The following is a 27,849-nucleotide window of genomic DNA, read 5'->3' as shown; positions in this document are numbered from 1 at the left end:
ATTGAGCTCGCGCAAACAAAGTCGTTTATGCCATTCAAACCTTTCAAAGCGCTCGCACAGTCACCATTGCGATAGATTTGCTTTGTTCAGTGTGCTTCTCCGCATGTGCTAGTGCGCTGCAGAAATTAGTTCTGGATGAAATCCCAAGAATAGGGGGACATACACACTTTTTGATAAAATAGAATCTAAAAATGTTCACGTCGAATGGCTTCCCAGGAGACTTCTCGGGTCCGGATGCATTGTTACTCCGCAACAAAGCAGGCTCTCTTGAAATGACAAGAAAAAACCCAGTGCCCTGAACGCTGTTCAAACCAGCACTCGGGAGGGTTGAAAAGCCTGTCAAGCGCTGGCTATCGGGACAGGCCGCTTACTTACGGTGGCTTCAAACCTGTCTGTTCGATGCATCATCCAGGAACCCATAATAGAGATCAGTGGGCGGACGTCACTTTTACTCTTGTGATGCAGGTCCCTGCAGGTTCCCATAGGTTGCAGCCTGCTAGCCCAACTGAGTCAGGCCTGCAGCCCTGCGGGTAATGTCAATTACACTTTTTTAGATGTAGACACCCACATTTTACGTGTACCTGAAAGAAGCTCTAACACAGAGCAAACAAAATGATTGGCCTTTTTTTAATGCCACCTTTTCTTTTGCTGAAAACACAAATACAAGTCATACGCTATTACACATTCAGTGATGCTGCTTAATTTATGATAAGCACTTTTTTTATATAACTTCGAGCTTTTAGAGAAAAGATTCAATATAATGGGTCGGACATAAATGGTTGATATATGAACTATCCTATATATTTACACATTATCTGATATCATAAAAGCACTAGAGCAGGGTAGGGGTGTACTGCATCAATTATAAATTTCTAACCAATTAAAAGTTGGCATTTGTTTAATTTATTAGTATTGGCTATTATTCTTTAACAAAGAATAACTGGGCGAGTTGGTACGTTGGTAGTCTTTCCACTCCATCGAATATTCATGCCCTTTTAACATTTTTTCATGCTTTTGCTTTTTCTAACTGCTCTGCCTTTTGTAGCGGCTTTCGCCGCCACTAAAAAAACGTGACATCCAAACTCACTTTATTCACAACACACAACCGCAAACTTAAAAAGCGTGCCGCTTCGGCATACGCAAGGAGATCGTCCGTCTCTACGGCACAGGCATCAGCACGGGCAAGAAATCATGCTGCTCGCTCTTGTAACATTTTTCTCGCTCCCGCTTTATGAAACAAATCGTTGGCGAGAGACTGTTGGGACCACACGTCAGAACTAGCATGACCTGTAATTGCTTGAGCTGCCATCAGACTGTACTTGAACGCTCCGCAAAAGCGTCGTCGGGCGACTGTCGTAGGGACGGCGCCCAGGACAGGCCCTCGGCTGGCCCTCGGTTCCGCCGCACGCGAATCTTTCTCACTCTGCGGAGAGAGCCATAAATTTTGAAAATACGCTCTTCTCAAATAACGAAATAAAACCGGGTAGAGCATAGTGAGAGTCAAGCATAACTTAGCAAGCACACGGTACAAGACAAAGTTGAGACAGCGGCGCACTTCGCAGAAACAAAAGAAACTTCCTCACCTTCGCCTGCAGCACTCGGCCATGACGGTCTGCCACTTGCGACGCTGCGTCTCACAGCTCTCAGTAATCGCTTGCTATTATTGAACACGGTATTCGTAAGTAAGCTATCTGAAATATCCGCTAAAACGGCTAAAACGTAAAAGGGAAGCGATGCTCGAACCCTCCGGAATTCCAACGGCGGCCCAACCAGTGTTGCCAACCTATTTTTCAAAAATACCCCACGCCAGCATCCAGAAAACCCTACACTGCCCTACGAATGTTTCTTATTACCCCACATTCTACCCTACGAGGCAAATCTTTGTTCAAATAATACTGTTGCATGGATTATAATGATACAGCGTAGTAGTAATACAGTACAAAGCGACAGTACAAAGCGAACACCATGCTTGTATGTGCGGTGTGTATCATCAGCACAATAGTGATGTAGCCAGCGCACAGACATCCCCAACCAACATGTTTAGCCGATTGGTCGTCAGATAAAAAACTGGGCTACGTGGGACCAGCCCTCGCGGCGACAGAAAAGGCGGCTTATTACAAAAGGAAGCCAATCCGAGCGGTATATTAGCTTCTTTGTGTGTACCACCTAGGGATTCGTCAAACTAAGGTCCTATTTCGACCAACTAGGCTATTACACCAGGGGAGGATAGGAAACCGGCGGCTTTTCCGTATTCCGTATTCGTCGATTTCAAAGCTCCGTGGGAGCTCTGAAATGGGTTTCTGTACTCGTCGATCATCGGTGATCGACAATCTATGGGCGTGGTAAGGAAATAGTTAATTGCAACGCGCCACAGCAAAGAGCACCCAGGACGAGTGGTAGTTCCAGCTATCCCTATTTGCAGCATGGGCACCTTACGTCAGAGCTTAGAAAAGCGGAGTTGAACAAGTGGTTGGCGGTTCTGGTGGGCTCAAGATGGTTCCGCCCGTGGTGCCACGTGTTTCGCAGGTGTAACAAGGCCCGCCGGATGGACCAGCGCCATCAGAGAAAAACTGGCGGGAACCTGTCCACTGGGAAGATACCTCTTCTGGCTCCAATCTCCCTCTGCGCAACTCCCACTCCTCGCGGCTCTCCCACTTGCTCCAGCTTTCCAATACTCTCCAACTCAGAAACGTATATTAGGCTCTGCTCCCACTTAGAGTGCCTTCGTACACACTTGCGGTTTTGCTTGAGTGGTGACATCTCAGGCATTTTTCGACCCAATTGTTTTTTTATGCATTTTGAAGTGCGCGATAATTTGGTGTCACTCAGCTCGAGCGCGTAACTTTGGCTAATGCATAGACGCCATTTTACCGCCCAAGTCACGCACCAAGTGCGCCAGAGAGTCACGCGCTGGCACACTCAGGGCAACCATGGATACCTCCATCCTAAACAGACAGACATGTAGGCAGCCTACTCCAACTTAAAGCCCCTCTACTCCAACTTAGTGTGTGGTGCTCTCTGTTAGCACGTCTTGTAACTTCTATACTTTTGTTTTGCATGATGTCGTGGTGTGGCAGCACACGAGTTGCAAAGCTATGCAAAACTTGCACGGCAGTTTTTTTTTAGTTTTTTTTTACTGTTTTTGCTGGTTGTACAATGCTCGCCGTTGAAGAAGCAACGTCTGAAACTACCCTACTTTTGGCGGGGAACTGGCCGGACGGCCCTTCAACCCTACAATGTACCAAAAATGCCTAAAATACCCCACAAGTATGGTAATTACCCTACGGTTGGCAACACTGGGCCCAACGGAGGCTGATTGCAATAGCGATGGTCTTGCGCAGTTTTCAAAAGTCTCTTATTTTTGACTTTCCTTTTTTTTTTGAAGACAAAACTAAGCAAATCAGTATATTAATAATAATATTGTCACTTGATTATATTTGTAAAAAATTAACAAAACGTTTAGTCTATCTTAGGCTTTACCTAAACTTTCGGTTTTCTTTTTCAGTGTAAAACCGAAACTATCTCAAACAATTTCTCCCTTGTCGCCAAGGCTTTTTCGTCAGCAGCATTATACACTTGGTGCGATTGCCCTCGATTGCCTAGCTTCCGAATAGTGCCAACAGTTTTTACAGTAAACTTTTATTCTTCAATGAAGGTAACATATACAGCTCAGGGAAAATGAAAGCTATCTTTGCAATAAAAGTAGACTTTTCAATTGCTAAATTTATAGAAATGACTAGCTAAAATAATTATTGACAAGTTAGATCACGATACTTTACGTGGCGTACAATGTAGCTAATTTTTTATATTTGTGCTTTTTTTTAGGCGTAAGTCCATGTTGCATTTGCGACGTAAGTATGCTATGACAGTGCCCGTCGTTTCCCCGGGGAACCTTTGGACCACGTGGTTTGCAGTGAAATGGGAAATGATGCATCCCTTTGTCACATTATGTCAGGTATACCGGGTGATATTTTTAATCAACTGGTTTCAGGAAAATTGGGGGCTCACTGTCATGTTGATGCACTCTTCATGTGTGTCGTGGGACTCGGCGGACATTACATGGGTGAATAACCGTGGCAACATTTTTTAAGTAATTAAAATCCGTAAATTTACTTTTTTTATTATTGCTGTTTTAGAGGCAGTCGTTTTTAGAGCCTAACACAATCAAAACTATTCACGAAACAGCAAGGCGCTTTCAGATATTTATTTATCAAATTTCGCACTTTTTTCTCTCAATTCAAGAATCACGCGTGGCAGGGGCGGGCAAAGTGGAGAGTGACTTAGCGGTTTTGACATGGCATATCGCTGATGGCATGTTTGTTTGAGTTAGTGAGAACTTCTCATATTGGAGTTCCATGTATTATTTAATTTTCTAGTGAAGTTACAACCCTCATAAAGTGCTGTCGCATTCAGCATGAACGAAGTTGCATACTTTTAACAGCGTGCCTTTGGTGGATGCTCCAGCATCATACTTCCAACGGTTCGACTGAAGGGAATGCGTAAGAATAACATCCTGCGCTCTGTCCAGCGCGCTGTTTTTAATCAGGCAACGAAAGGCAGAGTTTTAGCTATGAATAACCCAAAACTTGTCACCTTTTCGCAAATTGCTTCAGTTGGGCTAGAGTTTATTCATAGCCCCTTTAAAATTGAAAATTCAACATGGTCAATTACACTGCCAATCAGAAAAACTAAATAGACAACGTACTTTGACGTTTACTTACTTATGTAATGTCCGCCGAGCCCCACAAATATCCTGTGAAAACGGCATCGGCCTATCTATCGCGTTTTTAGTGTGTCGATGTTAAAAATCGCACTATATATATATATATATATATATATATATATATATATATATATATATATATATATATATATATACGTTATTATAATTTGAGCACACCGACTGGCAAGCACTGAAAGTAGACCTTTAGTATACTTAAGTGCACTTTCTGTATACTGATTTTGAACTACTTTTTACCGCGGGCACTACGATTCTACTACATGTACTAGTTTTGTACGGACGAGTATACTTTCAGTCCACCGCCATTTTTACTGGAAGTATACTTTAAGTGCACTTAAAGTATACAATCAGTACAAAGACCGCAATGAAAGTATACTTTTAGTATACTTCAGTACACTTCGAGTGTACTGATTTTGAACGACTTTTCGCTAAGGGCTGGCATCGTCTGCTGCAGTGGCGTAGCCAGGATTTTATTTCGGGGGGTCCAATGGCACGAATCCCTCCAGTGATGAAGCAGGGTGAGCTACGCGGTACGGACGCTGCATTGTCATTTTTGAAATACAGAGGAGGCTTCATTTGCAGCAATGCGGGCGTGGGGGCTCACTGTTCTACTGTCGTCGCAGTTGCGGCTCACCAACTTTAAATGCTTCCTCACAGCACACAACTCACTGCATTGCCAGCGAGTGAAGGCCAGACAAAACACAAGGATAGCTATAGACCAGTGTCTGCTCTGGTCCATGGGCGCCGCCATGTATGCTTAGGCTGACGCAATGACACAGTAAAGGGTTGGGGAGGGGGGGGGGGGGGAGGGGGCGGCTGTGGTTTTTTGCGGGACTGTTTTTTTTAGAAATCTTCGCAGATACCCCCGAAGGAAAAATCCATCAATGTAACCCTGTTTGGCAGTCAATGTTTTCTAGTGGACCGCTGACTGTGCCTGACTGTACGTCAAGCATGTCTGATTGGCCAACAAGTTACTCTGACCGACAGCCAAACTCCAATCAGACTCCACTTGTCGGCTTTCTGATGGTTTCCTGGTGGCAGTCGGCCGCCGCGAAATGCCATCAAGATGTCTTGGTGGCGATTCTGATTGTACATCGATTATCTCTGACTGTACGTCAAAAAGCTTTGACGTGCAGACAGACGTATGGTCAAAAGACGTAAAGTTCGTTCGGATACCACTATTTCGTGAAATCTATGAATACGAAAAATAATCTGTGCACAAGAAAACGATTTCGGGACGTGAGCCCATAAAACCGTTGATGTTAGAGATATGACACGCAGCCGACCGACAACCTTGCTCAGAATCCCGCCGAAACGCCGAACACGCCACTTCGCTTCGCCCATAGAGGCTTCGCCGAGCTTTCATAAACGATCGCTCTCGACTCGTTTTGTTTGCCCGCTTGCTCCAACCTGTCGATCCTGCCCGGGCTCTACAATGTCTTATGCTTTAGTAAAATTTCTACTCGACAAGACCCAGCCTGTTGCGAGTTCCGACGATGTAAGGGACTTTAGCGGTGTAGTTGAAGACGACAAGGTGTACCAGGTCTACTGGGCCCAAGACGCGCGAACAAAAGGATCGTTCTACGACGCGAAAGTATTCTACATGGCAGGTGAGTAGAACTGAAGTACGGCGAGTGATGTACGAGTGCTTTGCATAACATGCTTCGGCTTAACTGCATTTTCAGCCGAAGCATCTCGTATAAAACGAATGGTCAAATCGAGTTTCCAAAGCGATGGCATAGCATAGGGGTTAAGGTGTCCGATCCAGGACCACCGCGGATCGAACCCGCGACCAAGTGGTCGCGGGTTCGATCCGCGGTGGTCCTGCGTTTTTTTTTCTTGTTTTTTTTCTCAAACATTTTGATTTATTGAGGCATTTGACGATATTTATGAGTGCGTATAGCTTTACTCTCATATAAATGCTGCCCTTGTTGATGAAATTCCCTTGGCAGTGGCAGTCAGACGTCATCTGATGGACCATCAGATGGCGTCTGATGGTCCATCACGTTCCACCAAGGCTGCTGACTGGCAGTCAGTGTCCCTAATTACGTATCTTGATGGAATTTTCAATAGGGCCGCAACCTGAATTTTCTTTGCCATGAACGCAGGTGGCTGCATTTTAATATGTAGGCGCTTGGCATAAATGAAATTATCAAGAAAGCGTGTAAATTGCTTTTTGCAATAAATAGAGTCAGTTACTTCTTTATTCGCGGTAATTTCTAGTCGAAAGCACGTAATTCTGATCAGTACTTAAGGTGTGCGTGAGCGCAGCGCCACCCGTTGCTTACAGTGCAATTGTTTTTACAATCGATTTAATATTCCTTACATTACTGACATTGTTTTATATTATCACCATGTGCGCGTTTTATTATATCCACTTTAGTTTGATTTAAATATGTATTTTAGTGAGGATCGTTAGTTATACTTTGCCTAGAAATTGCCATCCTACACCCCACAAATTTATGTTTCAAAATATGCATTTTCTATATATCTAATATCAAGTTCCGCATCCCACTAAATAAGCATGAAGGAAGAAATATTGAATATTTTATTTATTTGAGCATTTTCTATCCCACAAACATTCCTCCAGAAAAACGATTAGGTTGGAGATAGTCCGCGCTCCCCCTTTGCTCCGTGCTCCGTGCAAGACCGACTGCGTGAGCAGGGTAGCGAGGGGGTTCAATCGAGCACTTTTTTTTTTTTCTGGGGGGGGGGGGGGGGGGGGAATTTCGACCCCCGAACCCCCCCCCCCCCCCCCCTTCCTCCTGCCTACGCCACTGGTCTGCTATTTCACCACCGTCCATCGTCGTCTGCAGTGCCCGGAAGACGCAGACCCAAAAGTTGCACGTCCGCGTTCGTTTTCGCCCTTCGTCCGTCTGCTAGTCTGCCCCCGTCTAAAACTTCTGCAACTCTCAGAAAAAACGACCATAAAAACTACGTTATAGCGTTCTATCATGCACGAGCCATGATCCAATACACGCGTCTGTCAGCGTGTGTCGATGTGCGGTAATAAGCGGTCAAGAGGAAGAAAAAGATCAACAAAATAAACATGTTGTCCTTTCAACTTTACTGTTCTTTTTTTTTATTTTCACGTGGCATCCGCAAGTAAGGTGGGTGAGCGTCGCGACGCGCAATTAAAAAGCGACTTAAAATATTCGCTTTGGTACGCCAGTTTTGTAAGCACTGGGTGGGGCCTGGAGCGGGGCTACCCTAACTAAATTACCTCTAACGGCGTAAATATTGCTAAGAATTTTTTTTTTTCAGAAAAATGTACAAAACATTATTAAACCCTTCATATTTATTTTTAAATTCTCTGTCCTTTTAAGTTGTCAGTGACTCTAGGGTAACTGTCCCTCAACATTTTGTTTCGTGTTCGACACGGACCACTCGTTTTTCCCTATCAGGTGTGCGGCACGGTGCAGTACATGGCTCCCGAGGTGCTGTGCGGCCAGCGGCCAGACTTCCCCTCCGACGTCTACTCCCTGGGCGTCGTGCTCTGGCAGATGCAGTCGGGTGTGCGGCCCTTCGACGGCTTGCATCAGCACGCCGTCATCTTTCAGGTAAAGCTAAGAAGATTTCATTATTTTATTTGCGAAGAAACCATAGACTAAAACGCGGCACTTGTCTCTTTTGGGAAAAGGCAGTATACCCTTCCTAAAAGTTAGCGTGATTTTGTAGCTGCTGCGCCAAATATCCGAGACCGACATCGTTTGGTCACGTACCCTGAGCATGTATTGGACACGAGGGCTGCGTCAGCGTTTAGAGAGGACTCGGATCCAATCTCGCGCTTCGTGAGCAAGCAGTGGTGACCGCCAATGTTGCTTGACGAGGTTCAAAAGTGTGTGTTAGTTCTATTTATAGCATGACCACAGTTCGGGTACCTTAGAACGCGCCAACCTTATATTTCTCATCGTTCAGTCGACCTTCAAAAGCCTTGAGCGAAAACAGGACAGCGACACGAAAGGTACGAGAACCAGCGACACGAAAGGTGCCAAAACCCACGGTTCGCCACTGGACCACCAAATGGCGTTACTTGTACCTTAATTGGCGGAGGCGCTATATTCTTCTAAAAAAGACTTTTTGCTCTTGTCCCTCGGCTGGCGTCGCGGTACCCCTCCGCCACGGACGTAGGGGTACCGCTACATCCGTAAATTATGTGTATCTTTAATGCATCGGCGCTTGGGCTTTCGCTTTCAAGTAGTCTTAGGGATAGCATAAGAGGCCCTGTGAATTTTTATAACTCGCAGTGACCTTAGAGATGCCTATCCCTTACTCGAGATAATTGGAAATGTGGTTTTGTGACTCCTTTTGCGAAAGGGCCCTACGTTAGCGGGTAGTCGTGAAGGAAGTGTGTGCCAGGTTCTCGAATCCGTCGCTGTTTTGCTTCAGTTTCTGGTTTAGTTGCCTCGATCGTATTTGGTTCCAAAAAGGTAGGCAAACGTTCTACCAAGCGCGAACCGGTCCAAACCGATTCATGATTTCAGCTTTGCCCGTGGTCCCCCGAGCACTGCCAGTGGCTTTCGTTGAGCACGTGGTCTTGCAAATCCAGGAGACAAATACGAAGTCGAATGTCTTCATTCCACCAAATTAATGTGACAATATAAAGACACGTAGTAGTTATTTTCCTCATCGATTGCGAACTGCGCTTGGTCACAGTGCACCCCACGCATACTGTCAACGTTTATATGCTCAAGCTAGCCACTTTTTCAAGATCACTAAAACAATTTGTTTCCTTTTTTAAGGTATGTCATCGGTAACGTGCCGCTCGTTTTTTCGTTACTAAAAAAACTTCCGTATCTTTTTTTATGAAATGCAACAAGTAGGGCGAAGTGTTATCAGTAATATTTACTTTAGCAAATAACAATTTTAACTAAAATTATTGAGCAGCATACATGTCACGATACCTGAGGGGCGTGTGTGCAGGTATTGTTTATGAAAAAAATGGCAGCGACCTTAGCCTTCAGAGTACTTCAATGCAGTATAGGGAATTGGTGAGAAGATTGGTGAGGGAATCGGGGTGTCACGTGATGTCAATTTCCCGCAAAATTTAGCGAGGGGAAACTGAAATTGTTTTGGTCACAATACGTGCATTTTCCTGCTAAATGTAGCGGGGAAACTGAGTTGACGTATAGGTTACGTGCCGTCAATTCCCCCAAGGTGTTCAGGACACATGACGTCAGGTAACGTCCCCTGACGCCCCTTTCTGCGCTAAATTTAGCGAAAAATGCAGGGATGGACGGACGGACAAACTTTTGGGATTAGTGTGTAGCGTTAAAAAGCAATGCATGCTTTAAAATGTACCAGTGACCTTTGTATATCAACTTCTATATTGTATGAGCCGTCAGCGGGACCTGCAAATGCCCCCAAGATGACTGTTTCCTGCGTTCCTGCTCGGAAAGCATTATTTGTGTCCCGACTTGACCCGAGTACTACCGTGGAAGAAATTGACGTTCTGGTTGAACCCTTTTTAACAAGCAAATCTATCTGTTGTTTAAAGTTGAAGACGAAGTTTGCGGTCTCTTCTTCGTTTTATGTTTCCGTACACGATATTCCATTTGACTTGATTAACGACTTTAGTTTGGTCCCAAGGGTGCGTATTTTAAAAGTTGTTGGTAAAAGTTGAAAGCCTCCGTTCGTTTGCGTCGGAATCCGCTGACTGCCCAGGGGATGAGTCGAGTTCTTGAAGCCTACTGTAAGAATGTTCGTGGTTGGCGCACAAAAGCCGACGTATGCGTGAAATGTTGTAGCTGATTCTAGAAATATTATCTGCTTTTTAAGCTAAGGTGTGGCTTTTACACAAAATTCCCAGCAATGAATATTTCCCTGCTTATTGCACCTTTTACAAAAGAAAGGGAGTACGTTTGGACTGACCATAAATTTGTCGGTGGTGTTTTAATACCGGTGGATGAGTCAGTGGCGTTTTGTCAAATTGCGAATATAGAAACCTGCCTAAACTCTGTTTGAATCAAAGTTTCATAGGGTGAAGGCTTTATTAATCTCACCTTTTTTCGACCAAAAACTTCCCGTGGTCAACTTCGTAGTCTTCAAAAGATAAACCTTTCAAAATATCCCGTGCACATCCACAGCGATTTTAATCTCGCAGGTATACACTGGACATCTCGCAACGCCACGAGCGGAAACCTGCAAGCTTCAACGAAAGCGGCTTGCTTGCTGAACTTTATTAATCTTAATGAATTTGCTCAACAGATTCAATTTGCAAACAATGTTGGGAACGCTCTTGATATCTTTCTCCCGAACAACCCCATTGAATATATTGAAGCCGCCAGTGACGTGATGATACGTTCCGACGTTTTGCTTTGGTCATTTTGTGTAACGTATTACGTTTTGTGAGACCATTATGCTCGCCAAAGTTATATCAAGTACGATTACTGTGCTGGTATTTACTTGGGATTGCACGAGTTCTCAAAATATCATAATTGGTCAGCAGTGTTAAATTATCAAAACATAGACACTGCTACCGATTCTTTAACCCGCACTCTCAGAAATGGAATGAATATATTTCTAAAACGTTCATCGCAACGCTCCAAGTATCCCTTTTGGTTTAATCCCGACCGAGGTGCCCGCAATATGGCGGAGGTTTATTGCGGAGAAGGCGCCGTGTAACCGAGCTTTCAGTTGCACGTCAAAAGATCCCCAGGTGGTCGAAATTAATCCTCAGTCCTCCGCTGGGGCGTGCCAGATGCCCGTCGTCGGTTTGGCACGTAAAATCCCCAAATTTGATTTGATTGATCCCTTTTGGTTTTCTAGAGAATTTTTATATTACGTACTTAGAAAAAGGCACTTCAACAATCTTTGCCAACAAAGTGGTGTCAATTTATGGTAAAGAAAGTTCAGTATTTACCTATTTACCGGGCGATAGTCAAAAAGGAATTCAAGCACGACAAACGGGTTTTGTAAACAAATAATTGAAAGCTGTTCATAGCGGAAGCCTGATAAGTTCTGAAAATTTGTAAACCAGCATAAACACATTAGAAATGGCAGTATATATTCACAATATGACACTGGATATGTATCGGCGCCTCTAGTTATATCCAATCTTTTTCGACATCATTTTCGTGAATGCTACTCATCAGATTCGTTCTCGGTCAGCATTACCCTTGGCAATGTTGGTTACCAGTTACAAGGAGTTTCTAAACATTAACTATATTGTTACGAGTGACAACTGATGAGGCGACGAACGCCTGAAGAAAACTAAACGTTTAATGAGGCGAGCTTGTGCCCAAGCCAAAATAGAAGGCTGGCGTCGCAGGCGTTGATGGCGGCGTAAGAGCAGGATTGAGCGCAGAGCCGAGACTGACTCCGTATTACGTGGCGCGGTTGTCTTTTGAGCCTTTCCGGGGAGCCAAGGCCTCGATCGTTCTCGAAGTATACATTTTAAACATAAACAAGGTATACTCGGTGGCCGCTTAAGATTTCAAGGCGAGGAAAAGGAAGGCTGAGGAGGAGGAGGCACAGGGATTGCTGAAGAGGAGAGGAGGAAACACTCCCCTCTCTTCACCACTCCCCTGCTTTCTCCTCCCCAATTTTCTACTTACATAAAAAAGATAAAAAAATGGAAGCGGTGTCTGGATTCGAACCCCGGCAATCTGTATGGGAGCCAAGCGCGCTGCCTACATGGCTTGCTGCTTACGCGGCAATATCCATACGGTTGAAGTTCTCGAATAAATAGAAAAATTCATGTCGAAGTTGTCAGTTAGAAATAATGATACTCAACGTTATTGTCAAAGGGTGCTTCATTTATTAGCCTTCGTCCTAAATCACATATTCAACCTCTCCTTAAAAGGGGGTGTTTTACATCAAATTAGAAAGCGTCTGTGGTTAAACCAGCGCAAAAAAGTGTTGTTTTTAATGTAAACAACTAACGACTGATAGTTTTGCTGCGTTCTTTTTGAATGTATTTGATATGGGTATATGATCTTGTGTTGCGTATAATTTTTGAGGTAAATTAAGTCGCGTTCAACATGTTTCTTTTTAAGAGGACGCTAAATGGAAACTAATATATGCTAACATCATGGATACTCCGTTCCTAGATTTTTGTCCAGAGTATGTTTCAACTAAACAAGCTTGGCGCAGTATGGCCATTGTAGCTTTGCGCCATAAAGCCCGTAATCAACAACCGTTCCTAGATTTGTTTTGAGGCCAAGTCGAAACTCTTTATTTTGACATGGCAAAGGAATTCGACAAAAGCTAATCATAATTTACTGTTGCTGAAGCTCTCATTGTATGAAATGTAGCAGAAGCTTACGAGCCGGTTTAAAACTTACCCAACGTATCGTCGAAGGAGTATGAACATTTTAAACAGTTATGCCAACAGTTTTATCCTGCCATCTGGAAATTCCCAGGTACCTAACCTTGTACCCATCTTGATGGTAATGCAATAAATGAAAAGGTCCAAGCGAGGTGGACAAGAATGACGATAATTATCTTTTAAGAAGGTGACCAGGCGGATTTTTTCGGTTACGCACCAGTCACCTAGCTGTGATGGAGATTTGTGTTCGTCCTTTGTCCCGCTTGTCCCCCTTCTCCAGGGTTTGTTATAGGCGCATCCTGTTCCTTTTATTCATCAACGACATTGAACAGTGCATCAAAATTTCACACTGGCTTTTGTCTGCTGACGACATCAAGATACTAGAATTTAGCATCACATGGACGACTGCAGTGTATTATGTCATATATTACGCATATACGAGTGCTGTTCCGCAAACTTCTTAGTGCTTAACACTGGCAAACATGTCTAATAAACGCAATATATTATACTACCTCTAAAAACTTTCCTTTTCTTATCATATTTTCCAGATTACTGCCACTTGTGTCCGAATGATGGGTCTGTTAAATTCCTTATAATTTTACTTCACAATGTTTTTTGTGCGGTGTCCGGTATTTTTTTTTTCTGGTGCGAGCAATACTTAGTTTAATAGGGTGCTATAAAATTCGCTGACTGCCACTGATGCGTCACGGATAGAAAATATGCAGAAACGTTTTATTCGTCTTGTCTATGAGACGCACCTAGGTAGAAGGTGCCATTAGGACTACGACGACATCCTTAAAAGTATTCTTTTACATACTTCACCCAAGCTAGATCTCTCCTGATATTTTATTCTTGCACACAGTAATTAACGGTTACATCGGCTCCCACTTTTAAATCCCTGTAAAATTTCATGCGCCTGCTCGATCATGTAGACACCGCTTTTTGTCCTCACTTTCAAACAAACATTGTCGCAGCTTTAGACTCGACAATCTAGACTTGTCATCTTCGGATGTTTTTAGTGAATGAACGATTTTCTAGCGTAGTCTTGACTATGCGCCGTACCATGTTCAGGATACGTATCTCGATGAGATGATGCTGATGTTAGTTTTTGTTATGAAATCCTGAGTATTTGTGCCGCTATAGCTCACTAACTTTCAGGGGCACTGAAAAAATAAACACCTATATTTTATCATGGAATCCAGTATTCATGCAGTGATCACCTAAATTTCATTAGTACACATCAAACAGTCCATATCTTACGTCATACGATGTCAGGTCACCTAACGTGAACTTCCTCGCTAAATGTAGCGGGGAAGTTGACGCCAACCCTTCAAGTCACGGTGCCAGGTTATGCCACGACGCAACGTGACCCGAGGTCACAAGACGGCCACTTCACGTGACATCAATTTCCCCTGTGAAGTTGGCGGGGAAATTGATGTCATAGTTCCGTCGCGTTGTGTCACGCCACACGCTGACGTGACGTGACGTGGTCACATGACGCGATATAACTTTTCCAGCTATATTCAGCGGGAAAATTGACGAGTTTTAAATCGTGTCACGTCAAACACGATCTCCCTGCGGTCAAATCCCCCCCCCCCCCCCCCCCCAACATCTAGCGGGGAAAAAAGCATGGACGTACAGACGGACGGACGAACAAAATCTCGAATTAAAGGTTTCCATCGAAGAGCATTAGACACTTTAATGGAGCTTGAATTATTTCATTGTGACGAAAACGAATTGATATAAAGCGGTCACATTTACCGTTTTCCACTCAGTGGGAGTAAATGAATCTAGATTTTGGTCAGCAAGCAGTGCTGTTGCATGAAGTATACTATAGTACAGAGGTCATCGACATAATGTAGCAAAGATATGAACCGAGGTCCATCTTCGGTTCCGGGTGTCCATCGTGAGATGAGACGATAAAGTTGAACGACCCATAAACAAAGTGTTTGTGTTCGCATTCGACAATAGATTCCGGGAGAAACGGTTAATTTCTTTTGCGGTGACGAAATCACACGGAGTGAGAAAACTGGTTCAGAGAGAGTACGTCAGACTAATAAATACAATCCCGTGTAATTTTAACTTAGGTAAATGCGAGCAAAACCAATGACATGCTCCTTATTCTATTCCAAAGTAAGAATACACCCTGGTTGTGCCTCAACCACTGAGGTGACATCATGCCCGATTATAGACTACGCTACCTACAGCCAGACATGTGTACGTCCTAAACAACAGATCCGTCTTTGCTCGTACACGCGCCCGAATGATAAGGCGGATGTTCTCAGTTGGTGACGCAGGGGTGTCTTTCAGATTAATACAAAGTGATTAATAACACGTCCGCTCTTGTAAATAGCTTTCAACCGCGGAGGCGGCTCTTTTATGCCCGATCGCCACTAGAGCGACAAACAGAAACAGACGACAGTGACATACAGCACGCTAGTGGTGGTACCTTTGGCAGGCATTTAGTCGTTTGGTGCTTCTGAAGTAAACACGAGTGATTGGAAGTCTGGCAAAGATACCCCCGCGTACATGATGCTCGTGTATGAGCATAGCCTCGATCCTTTAAGTTACAAAGTCTGTCAAACCGTGAAAGACTGTTTTGAGGATTGCCGTTGACATGTTTCTGTTCGTCACTCTAGTGGGACTCGGGCATTATGGCGTATTTACACTGGTGGTTGAGCTGCGTTTGCGAAGCGGTTGCGGATGCCGTTAGCGAGCGGCCATGTTCAGACACCGAGACGCGGTTGGCGGTTTCTCAACAATCACGCATGATCTCTTGAGACTTTCGTTTGGCAAAGTTGTTTTACAATCCAAAATCCAGAACGAGAACTGAATGAAATTAGACAGAACACAATCAGCAACACGGCTCAAGACGAGAACAATCACGAGACAACTGAACAACTGAGACGACCACGGGGGAATGGGACGGACCAGAAAGTAAAGTACTTGATGGAACTGCAACAGGCCCAGGTGGCATAGGAACAGGAATCGTCAAGGTATAAGGAACAAAAAGCAAATTAAAGTTAAGACAGGCAACTGATCAAATAATGATGCGGAAAGAGGTAGTTAATGATTGAGCAATAAGCAGAATGAAGTTACTATATAAAGTCAAGAGAAGTAACGATAGCTTAACATTCTACCGCCCGATAACAGTAACTTCGGTCCTGTACAGTCTTGCGAAGCAGGTAGTAAAAATAAAAATGAAAGAATGAGCAAAAAAGATTTTAGGTGAGCCACAGAACGGGTTCCAAAGATATGGAAGATTAGATGATAACTTATTCATCATCACACAATATATAGAGGTAGCACGAATGAGTAAAAAAACGTTATGAACATCACTTCTAGACATTTTCAATTCAATTCAATGTTTGTTATTCAGACAACATACACCAGACAGTTGTCTAGGCGGCAGTCGCAAAAGGCAACTAAATGCCTGACGAGGCGTCGACCCCCCCCCCCCCCCCCCCCCCCCCCCCCGCACATCACTCAGCGTGGCACACAAAGGCAGAATATTGAAAACTTGCGAAACGTAAACAACCATATGAAAACCATAAGCATAACAGTGCACACGGGATAGCACCGCATAAAGGTCAAGAAAATAACAAATAACTTGCCTTGATAAAAAAAGAAGCATAAAACACGACACAGCACATATCATAACACTCTAAAAAAAATAAAAAAAAAACAACTGAGAACGCAGTCACCCATGATATTACAGAAAGTACATATTCATGTTTCTTTTTAAAGCCTGAATTGATACACTGTCTTCAATTATAGCCATCAGATCAGGATGGTCATTTACAATGCTGGGTATTTGGTTAGACAGTTTTTGGTTGCCGTAGTTTGTGCGTACTTTTTTTCTTGTGGATCTAAGATTGTAAGTATGTTCTCTCCAAAGGTACTGTTGAAAGAAGGCTGTCGGCTCGGACTTTATTTGATTATAGACGATTAAAGATAATTTCTTTTTTATAACATTTTGCAATGTTAATGACTGGTACTTTCTGAAAATCGGAGCAGTATGACTCCTGTACGGTGCATTTTCTATTAAACGCAAGACTTGTTTTTGCAGTGTGTAAGGCTGTCTATATTTTTTTTGTTGTTGTTCACCATACAAGTAGGCACTAGTTGAAACGAGTATGAACCACTGCGTAGTATGACTGTTTCTTTATTCGACGTGGAAATAAATGTCTAACTCTAGAGATAAGACCAATGGAGCGCGAGATCTCGGTTTTTAGTTTGTCTACATGAAAAAACCAGCTTAAGTTTTTGTTAAACAAAACGCCAAGGAATTTGGGCGAAAAAATCCGTTCAATAATTTCGCCATGATATTGTATGAGGATTTCTTGCTCGACACATTTATTGCGTGGTATAAAATAATATACTTAGTTTTTTGTTTTTTTTCAGTATTCAATTCTGATACATTTCTGAGCCACGTATTGGTATGGTGCTCAATCTCTTGTAGGTTTTTCCCAGAAAAAAATGTTAGTGTCATCAGCGTAAAGAATAATATCTCCAGAAAGCGGTACGTTAGTTATGTCGTTGACATACACTAAAAATAACAGCGTGCCAAGGATAGAGCCCTGCGGGACACCGTACTTTATTTTACCCATATTTGACTTCACGTTATTAACGTCTGTATATTGCAACCGATTAAATAACTGGTTATTAGGCTAAGCGAATTCCCTCTAATCCCGCATCTATACACTTTTCCCAATAGAATATCGTGCTTGATTGAATCGAACGCTTTTTAAGTCATTGAATCGAACGCTTTTTAAGTCATTGAATACGCCTACTGTATACAGTTGGTGTTCAAAATTAGCAATTATTTTATCTTTTATGCTTAACAATGCCATTTCCGCCGACTTTTTCTTCTGGAAGCCGTGCTGTTGTTTTGATACAAGATTAGTATTTTTAAAGTAGTTTAGAAATTGTTCATTAATAACTTGTTCTATAATTTTCGAAAACATTCATAGAACAGAAATTGGTCTAATTGTTTAAATCCTTTTTATTTCCTCCTTTATGTATTACTGATACCGTATCACTTTTTAAGTTACTTGGGAATACACCTGTGCCCAAGATTAGGTAACATATATGTGATAGTGGTTGGCTAATCAAGTTGGCAACTGATTTTATAAAAAAGTCTAGCTTTTATGCCGTCTTCACCGCAAGCGCTGTTATTCTTTAGTTTTTGTATTAAGTTGTTTATTTCTAATTCCGTAGTTGGAGACATAAAAATCGAACTTTCTGTGCTAGGTGTAATATAACTAGGATTCGGAGTTTTCGGTATAAAACAATAAAAACCGATAAAACTACGCCGAATCAATTTTCGGAAATTCGGTTTTAACCGGAATAGGTCAGTTTGTAGGTTCGGCGTGTTCGGTTTAAACCGATAAAAACCGATAAAAGTACGTCTAATCTGTTCTCTAAAATTCGGTTTTAACCGAAAGAGGTCAGTTTTTTAGGGTCGCGTCGAGGTGTGTGGGGGTGTGGGAGGGAGAGAGTGAGAGGGCTTTGCAAGGTTCGACATAGTGTGACTTCTTCGTGAGTGCACTCTTCCAAGGTTCAACCTGCAAGAAAAAGGTCTTGGATTGTCCTTCGCGCGGAACATCTGCGTCCTTTCTGTGATCGGGCTGAGTGTGTCAAGTTCCTGGTCCAAAAAAAAAAAGTTCGGATGTGGGCTAGTATAAGGTTTTTCGTTTCATGCACTGCATTTCAGAGGACATCGAGAAAAACCGTTAATACTTTTCGTAACACCATCTCTCAAACTTCCCAGTAGTTAAAAACATAAAAACAATGGAATTTTTTTTTTTTCATTCCGCTGTTAGCTGTACGGTAATCATCTCAGACGGCCACGTCGTTAGAATGGGAAGGAAAACGAAGCGTGCTGAAGATTATGCCCGCGAATTCCGAGATATTGAGGTGTGTCCTGACGGAAGTTGTAGCGAAGACCACGCTTGTACAAGTGCCGTTAATCTTTGAGTAATCACAAATATCACAGCTACAAGGATCATCTGATCCGGTGTCCGACGCTGTTTCTTCATATTCACCGAAAAAAAAAAAAGACGGTAAACCTCTGGGAATAAAGATACACAAAAAAAAAAAAAAAAAACGAAAATTAAATTTTAAAACAAACACCGAGAAGGTACGCCGAATTATGAAAAAAATAGAAACCGAAAACGCTGAACCCTAGATATAACGTTCGTAGTCAGTGATGTTTGAAGTATTTGTGCTCGATGCACCAGACTCCAAAAAGTGTTTGTTAAATTCGTCAGCAAGCATAGTCCCAGTGAATGACATGCCTTCGACAGTAAGCTCAGTAATACCGCATTGAATGTTTTTTTTTTTTGCATAAGGGTGTTAACAGTATCCCAGACTTTCCTAGATTTAGTATAGATATCTGCAAATTTGTTCTCATAATAATTGCCTCGTGGTCGCTTAACGTCGGGAGATAACTTCTTCCTCTCCTTTTTAAATTCAGATACGTCGGGAGATAACTTGTTCCTCTCCTTTTTAAATTCAGATAGATAGTTCGGATACCTCGTTCTTATGAATAAGACGTAAAGCTCATCACGATGTTGCATTCTTTTGCGAAGTGCGGCGTCAATCCAGGGTTTTCTTGACTTCTTGTTTCTTTTGAACTTCGTCATAGGAAACGCTAGCTCGTAAAGTTCCTTCACGGTCGTTATAAATGCGTCGTATGCTATATTGGGGTCAACCAATTCTAAAATGTTGTTCCAGTTTGTCTCCGAGACTAAGCTCTGAAAAAAATTAATTTTATTCTCGTTTATCAATTTAAAAGTAATCGGTGTGCACGGTGGTGATCTTTTGCGTTATGTCGAGTAAGGTGTGAAAAACATAAAAATCGGTAAATGGCCACTAATGCCTGATATTAGTACACCTGCCTCTAGTTCATTCATTTGGTAGTTAGTGAAACACAAGTCAAGCATTGTTTCAGACACCTCCGTCGCCCTGTTAGCTACTTTCACTACATTTTCCAGACCAAAAGAATGCAAAGTGTCAAAAAGTTTTTGCGTAGTTGAGTCTGAGGATAGCACATCTATATTGAAGTCACCGCAAAGAACATGTATACCAGTCTGCACAAAAGACTCTAGCATGCCTTCAAGGTATTTGAGAAACATGGGTATTTTGCCTTGAGGAGGCCTGTACAGGACAACAAGAACAGTATGGCCACATTTGATCATTAGGGACTCCTTGCGATATAACAAAGTATTGGGCTGACACATAATCTAGACAATTCTACATCCTCCTCTCCTAATCTTTCGAGATAGCGATGTACGTATCCCGAAAAATGAACAATATCTGAGTCATCGGAAAACCAGGTCTCAGTAAAAGCTAAAATATCGAAGTTGTGATCTAGGTCGTTTAGAAATGTTTCAACAGCTTCTTGTTTATTTTTCTAACTTCGAGCATTCAGGTGCAGAAGAGAAAACTGCTTGTCATGCAATGCATTACAGTGTTTAAAAGAAATCAAATCGTAATAACTGCCTTCTCCAACATAGCTTGTCATGTCGGTGGATGACAAATGAAATAACCATGTAACAAAAAAAAAAAAAAAAAAAACTACTTAGCGCATTATTTCCAGATCTTTCTCTATACTGATTTTGATGACTCGGTCGCCGGCGTCTAGGCGAACGAACATTTTCCCATTCCTTTGCCAAGCAAATCTATATCTATTTCCGTTGCTTTTTTCCTCATTTGCCAAAATATCTTTTTGTTTTGTGCAGTGAGATTTTTATTTAGAAAAAATTTTGACTTAGCTTTCCTCAGTTCTGCCTTTTTTTTCGAGTCACGTGTCTCTTGTTAGGCGGGATGTAAAATGTACAAGAACGGGCGCAGTCTTGTCAGACCGTTCGGTCCATGAGGGGAGTCGATGGATGGCATCGACATCCGTTTCACAAAGATGTGGAAGGTCAAGATCATTGGCCAGTAGGTTTAGTTTTTTAAGCAAATTTTGTTTACATGCTGGGGCAACCCATGGATTTTTAAGTTTTGCCGCCTGCTGTATTGCTCTAGTTCGTTTACCTCTTGCCTTAGTTTCTCAATTTTTTGGCCTCTTACTTCCACCTAGAGTTTTTCCACACGCTTCTTCACACCGAATATCTCTTGATTTTGTCTCGGCAATTAATTCATCATACTTCAGTGAGAATTCCTGCACTCAGCCTTCAATGCTGTCAACAGTTTCCTTAATACCCACAAGGGTATCTACTTTCATTTTAATTTCAAGCTCTTCTGAAAGTTTGCAGTGGATCTGAGCGATCTCACTAGCAAGATCTGCTCCAGTCTCGTCACCTGGCTTCGATGCGCTCTGGCTGCTTAGAGTCCTCAACGCACTGCATGTTGCGCACTTCCAGGACTTTTTTGTGGCCTCTGTCTTTTTCTTACATGTGCTGCCATTTACTCCGGAACAAGTACCGATGTGATAGTTAAATTCACACTCTGAACAGCATAGATAGTGTTCATCATCGGGAAGCAGTTTATGGCAGGCAATACATTTGTTTCCCATTGCTGCCATGCAACGCTTGTTTATGTACTACAAATGAAGCATTCTCTCAGCAGTAGCGGCAACCAGAGAAGAACTTAAAATGTTAAGAAAAAAACAACCTGCGAAGATCAGAAGATACTTTTTGGACGCCTGACGGTACGGTGGTGCCAAAGCTGCTGAGTGCGTGTGAAGCTCGTCCTTGGTTGAAGCAGAGGTCGGCATTTTAGGTCGCCCTCACTCACCCTCACCCTCACAGTCACACTCACCTAGGCCCCTCCCTCACCCTCACCCTCACAGCCACACTCACCTAGGCCCCTCACTCACCCTCACCCTCACAGCTACACTCACCCTCAGCCCCTCAATCATCCTCACCCTCACAGTCACACTCACCTTCAGCCCTTCACTCACCCTCACTGAACCTCACGGCCCTCACGCACTCACCGCCCTCACGGCCCTCACTGCCCTCACGGCCCTCTCGCCCCTCACTCACTCATGGCCCTCACGCCACTTACCGCCCTCACGCCACTCACCGCCCTCACGCCACTCACCGCCCTCACGCCACTCACCGCCCTCACGGCCCTCACCGCCCTCACGGCCCTCACGTACTCATAGCCCTCATGCCACTCACCGCCCTCACGGCCCTCACCGCCCTCACGGCCCTCACCGCCCTCACGGCCCTCACCGCCCTCACGGCCCTCACCGCCCTCACGGCCCTCACCGCCCTCACGGCCCTCACCGCCCTCACCGCCCTCACGGCCCTCACGGCCCTCACCGCCCTCACGGACTCATAGCCCTCACGCCACTCACCGCCCTCACCGCCCTCACGGCCCTCACCGCCCTCACGCCACTCGCCGCCCTCACGCCACTCACCGCCCTCACGCCACTCGCCGCCCTCACGCCACTCGCCGCCCTCACGCCACTCACCGCCCTCACGCCACTCACCGCCCTCACGCCACTCACCGCCCTCACGCTACTCACCGCCCTCACGCCACTCACCGCCCTCACGCCCCTCACCGCCCTTGCGGCCCTCACACCCCTCACGCCCCTCACGTCACTCATGGCCCTCACGCCACTCAGGCCAGCTTCAGATGGGGCAATTTCGCCCAAAAACTTTACGTCGCAATACCAGCAACACGGGCCGCCCGCGATCACACGCAGCAACCAATTGCTGCAATTTGCCATCGTCATCATAAAATTTTATTTTTCTTGCACTATTTAGACACAATTACGCGTTATAACCGTGTTTTTATGCATTTAAATCTCGTTAAGAATACTAATGCACCTTTCTGAAACAGTTTATTTCCAAAAAAAAACGATCGATTTCAAACCAGAACCAAGTCTTTGGGTGTCATCATCACCGTCACCAGGTATCACGTGAAAAATTTGCCTGATTGGATGCAGCCGCTTCAAACGTATTCGAATTGCTCCGAGTTGCTTGCTTATTTCGAGCCCGACCCGATCTCAGCAATTCGTGTCGATCTAGGGAGAGCTAGAGAACAACCCGCCATTAGCACCAAAATTGTTGAGAAAGATGCTCGATCTGAAGGGCGCCTCACGCACTCACCGCCCTCACGCACTCATGGCCCTCACGGCCCTCACGGCCCTCACGGCCCTCACCACCCTCACAGCCCTTACCGCCCTCACCGTCGTCACGGCCCTCACAGCCCTCACCGCCCTCACCGCCCTCACGGCCCTCACGGCCCTCACGGCCCTCACGGCCCTCACGGCCCTCACGGCCCTCACGGCCCTCACCGCCCTCACAGCCCTCACGGCCCTCACTCACCCTCACTCACCCTCACTCACCCTCACACTCATGAATTTTCCTGGTACAGAAACTCACTCACCCTCACCTCACCTGTGAAGATGAGGGTAAGTGAGGGTGAGTGAGGGCCCTCATGAGTGAGGTTTGCCGAGGTATGGGTTGAAGACACTTTTTGGTGCAGGTGCCGAGCGATGACGTAGTGGTCCACCTGCGTGCAGTGTCCAATGGTCGTTCTCGAGGTCCCTCGATGAAAAGTGCTGCGCGCCGCGCTGTCGGCTTGATGAATCACCAAAGTCAGCTGCGAATATCAGACGATACTTTTTAGACGCCTCTGACGCTACCGTGGTGCCACTGCTGCTGAGTACGTGAGAAATTTCGTGTGAAAGAAAAGAAAAAGCTGCGTACGGACAATGCGAGTCAGAAAAAAATCTAGGTACAGCTGAGAGAGTATGCATTAGATGCACATTTGATTAGGCTTTTACAACAGGTGTACGCAAATAGTGAGGTAACAAAATGAAAAGCAGAAATAAGAGAACCGGCAGAAATAAAAGGAGGACTCAGGCAGGGTTTTTCCCTATCACCTCTACTTGTATGATATACCTGAGTATAATGGAAAAAAAAATTAAAGAGCAATTTAGGTTTTGATATATTATATTGCCACGGGTGGTGACCAATAACCAATAAACAATAAATAAACAGAAATAAATAAACGCTTAATGTGGCGAACTTGTGCCAAATATAAAAGTGTACAAAAGATAATAACAGAGCGTCGCGTTCGTCGAAGTCGGCATAGCAGCAGAGTCGAACGGTGGGGCGAAACTGACTGCAGATCAGCACGCGGAGTCCCTTATGTACGCGCGTTGGGTTCTGGAACAATCGGCCTAGATTGTTCGGCGACTGGAACATTCGGAACTCGATCAAATGAGAATGTTCTCAAACTCACGAGAACGCAATGTTGAAAGAACAAATAAAAGAGCATTCCACTGACTGAAATCGAACCCAGACTTTCTGCGCGACAGTCAAGCACGGTAACCACTCGGCCACGCGCGCGGTCGCTCGCCGGCGAGCGTGGCAATATATATAGAAAGAGGGGGAAAAGTAAACCAAGTTATACAAGAATGTTCTACTGAGACGACATTGTACTGTTAGCAGATAGCCGGTATACGTTTCAGGGGCCGATTAAGATCTGTAGAGCGGAAGAAGACCCTCTGGGTCTGAATTTCAGTAACAACAAGTCGGGAATAATGGTTTATGGCTATGAGACGACTCACTGCTGAAAATTCAAGTCGTTTTAATAGACAAGTATAAACACCTAGGAGAATAGCTGAATGAGATAAAACAATACGTAGAAGAGGAATAAAATATGCTAAAGAAAAATAAATGCAGAAATAATAAAGCACAGTACACTATAGAATTACACTAGATATGAAGTTGTCAGGGTAATAAGGAAAGGAGTCATGGTGCCGGGGTTGTCTTTTGGCAGTGCGGTAAAATGCATAAGATCTGAGGTCCAGTAGGGTTTAGAGACCCGGCAGAGGAGCGTGGGAAGACTGGTACTGGGGGCACATGGAAATACACCAAATAGAGCGCAGGGAGATATGTGCGGGGCATCTTTCGAGATTAGAAAGGTGATCAGTAAATTGAAAATTGAACATTGGCTAGACACAATTGACGATACACTATGGGCGAGAAAGGTATATAAACACCAATACATGAAGTCTGAACACTAAATGGACAGACCAAACCCGAAAACAAACTCAAAAAGCAACAGTCAAGTACTAGAGCAGAGCAGTCTACTTCTTGAAAAAGAAACTAAAAGAAGCCGAAAGAAACGTTTGTGAGGAAAGAATGCAAGAAAAAGTAGCTTTAATGTGTGCAGGGGACAAAAACAGGAAACAAGGAAGAAGCATTGGTAGGATAATTCACGGGAGAGCTCGTTGTTCTTCCAGGATTGAGCAGGAGTATTGAGGACTAGCACATATAGGATAAAATACTGAAAAAAAAAATGAATACGCGGTGTGCCGTACGCCAAGAAGAAGACGAGACAATAGAACATGTGGTATTGAGGTGCACAGGGCTTGCTCCCACCCTCCCGGAGGGGTGACGGATTCGGCTGGAGCGCTGGGATTTGCATACGACAATGGATAAATGTATAATGAGTGCATTTTAATAAAAAAAGAGGAGACTAGAAGACTGGTGGAAATCATCTAGTGAGAATTGAATGACGTGCAACTAACTGACACCGCTGAGAACGGGGACCAAGGAAAATTGGGACACTCCCTCCCGCGTGGCCCGGAGCCACGTGGGAGGGAGTGTCCGGGGTAACACCAAAACACCAAAGACGCGGTGCCGGGGTAAAGCCAAAGAGGTTCGACCAGAGAAAAGTGGCGACTCCCATGCCGGGGGGGGGGGGGGGGAGGGGGGAGGAGGAAGGGGGGGGGAGGAGGAAGGGGAAGGGAGGAGGAAGGGGAAGGTGGGGGTGATGTTTTAGTTTTTTTTTGCCAGATCCGAAGTTCACTCTATTGTTATCTCACACCACCTGGTGATAGTTAAGTCATTACAGAGGGTAAGCGAATGGGCGAAGGAAAGAAATCATGCTTTTGTTTCTTAATTTCTTGGCTAAGTGGCGCAAGCTACCGCTCGTTATGAAGGATATAAGCGTTAGCATCAATCCATCCATCCAGTTTAATCCACGACCCAAATCCAGAATTTAGCCATTTGGCACTGGATACTTTTCTTCGGGCTGTTCTAACGCATCAGAAGACAGGCAGGGAAGGAAAAAGTCAAAGCCGTTTACAACTCCCTGTAACGCCGAATTAGAGCGCAGCTCTTGCGGAGGGGGAGGGAAGGGTACTGAGAGGAGGGTATACCCTCCTTCTCCTCCCCTTATCTTTCAATCTCCTCCGGAGGGAGGGGCGGGGGGTCACGTCCACAACCGTTTCGAAAACGCTGCTCAGCAGCCGGTGTGACTGCGTCATTAGGGGTTTGGCATGCGGCATCCCATCGCAGGTGGTGCGGCAGCAAGCCCGTCCGCAGTTCGGCCAATCCAAGTCACCAGAATTGGAGGCCCTGGTGACGCGGTGCTGGAGCACCTTCCCGCAGGACCGTCCCAGCACGGGGGCCGTCGTCCAGGACCTGACTGCTCTGCACAGGTCTCACCTCGAGGCTCGGATTGCCCCCGTCTGAGGCAGAAGAAAAAGCGTGACACACAAGAAAAAAAGTTGGGAAAAAATCACCGTGGAGGCACACCCGCTCAAGACCCAGCGGTCGGATAAGCTCCGTCGGCCCGCTCGGCTGGGGTCGACACCCAATAGGCAAAGTCCCAACGCTCGGCTGGTGGCTGCCAACCCAATATTCGCATCAGTATACTACTGGTGCGTGAATACGGGTTTGAACTGAAGAGAGCTGAGCCACATATTGCTTCGACAGTGCAAGGACGGACCATAATATGTGTTCTCCCGTGCTCTGAAAGTAAGCGGTGATAGAGCGCCATTTGACTAAAGGTTGTATTGGCACGCTCCAATTTATTAATTGCATGAAAGTTCTGAAGATCGAGTTTGCAGCTTACTTTATTAGAGATTCGCCATCACGCGAAGAAAGATATTGGTCGACGTAGTCTGCAACATTTTAACATTTCAATTTTAATCTTGAGCTTTACGGATATTGGTTCGATGACGTCGTGCTTGATTACGTCAAAATTAAAGGCCATGGTGTTAACTTAAACATGTTCTTTCTAGCAATTGTAGAGATTATTTGAAAAAAATTGTTTTGTGAGTGTGAGCACATGACGTTTCATTCATTACGCAGGACCAGATTTCAAAGTAGTCTTACGCTAGCGCAGGTGTCTAGAATGTGTGGCGCTGTAACATTTGTTAGGTGCTGCGTTTGGTACAAGTACTACTCTTCTAAGATTACAAGGTAGTTGTTTTACTTTTTTTTTGTATAGCACAATTATTATAATATTGTGTTTTTATCGGGGAATGCTGCTTTTAGATATGTGATTTTACCAATGACGCATGTGTTTCAAATAAACAGTATTATGAAGATATTGATCTTCGAAATTTTATATTTTATAACATCACGTATAGTAAATATTTGTAAAAAAGAATATAGCACCACACGTGAGCATCAAAAGATACAAAAGTAATCCAAGAAGTGCATCAGAATTTTCGTTAATCGTTGTGTATAAATTGAAAATGGCACAATAATACAATAATCCATTACCTTAGGTATTTTATCTTTGCAAAGGGGAGATAATGCTCTCAGTTTTAAACCAATATTAAATTTTGTTCTTGAGTTTTTTTTTAAGGAAGAGTCGATTTTACAAAATCACAAAATTGTTGTGCATTCTCAATATTTCTCAGTATTATTCATGACGTGGTATTGTATATTATGTTTGTGGTCTATGTGCGATGCCTGTGCGGAAAGTATGCAGCGTTGTTTATTATCTCGCTAACTTGGAGCGCAGCTTAGATGCCAATTGGCAGTCAGACGGGACCTTACTAAGCATGCGTGAACAATCCTTTCAGATTTCAACTGCTCAGTTTGCAGCGAGATGCCATTGAATCAGGTGA

The 27,849-nt window shown here is 44.2% G+C and overlaps 1 protein-coding gene across 1 annotated transcript in view; it reads left to right on the top strand.

Moving 5' to 3' along the window:
* LOC121046826 (spindle assembly checkpoint kinase-like) overlaps window positions 1-26,461 on the top strand; it is a 77,863-nt gene extending 51,402 nt beyond the window's left edge. The window contains exons 4-5 of the mRNA XM_040501502.1: window positions 8,146-8,301; window positions 26,285-26,461. Of these exons, the coding sequence (XP_040357436.1) occupies window positions 8,146-8,301; window positions 26,285-26,461 (333 nt within the window). The remainder of the gene's footprint in view (window positions 1-8,145; window positions 8,302-26,284) is intronic.
* The last annotated feature ends 1,388 nt before the right edge of the window (window positions 26,462-27,849 follow it).

This window comes from Ixodes scapularis, unplaced genomic scaffold, assembly GCF_016920785.2.
Source record: "Ixodes scapularis isolate PalLabHiFi unplaced genomic scaffold, ASM1692078v2 PGA_scaffold2__306_contigs__length_199485367, whole genome shotgun sequence".
NCBI lineage: Eukaryota > Metazoa > Arthropoda > Arachnida > Ixodida > Ixodidae > Ixodes > Ixodes scapularis.
This window is presented reverse-complemented; position numbering and strand designations above follow the sequence as displayed.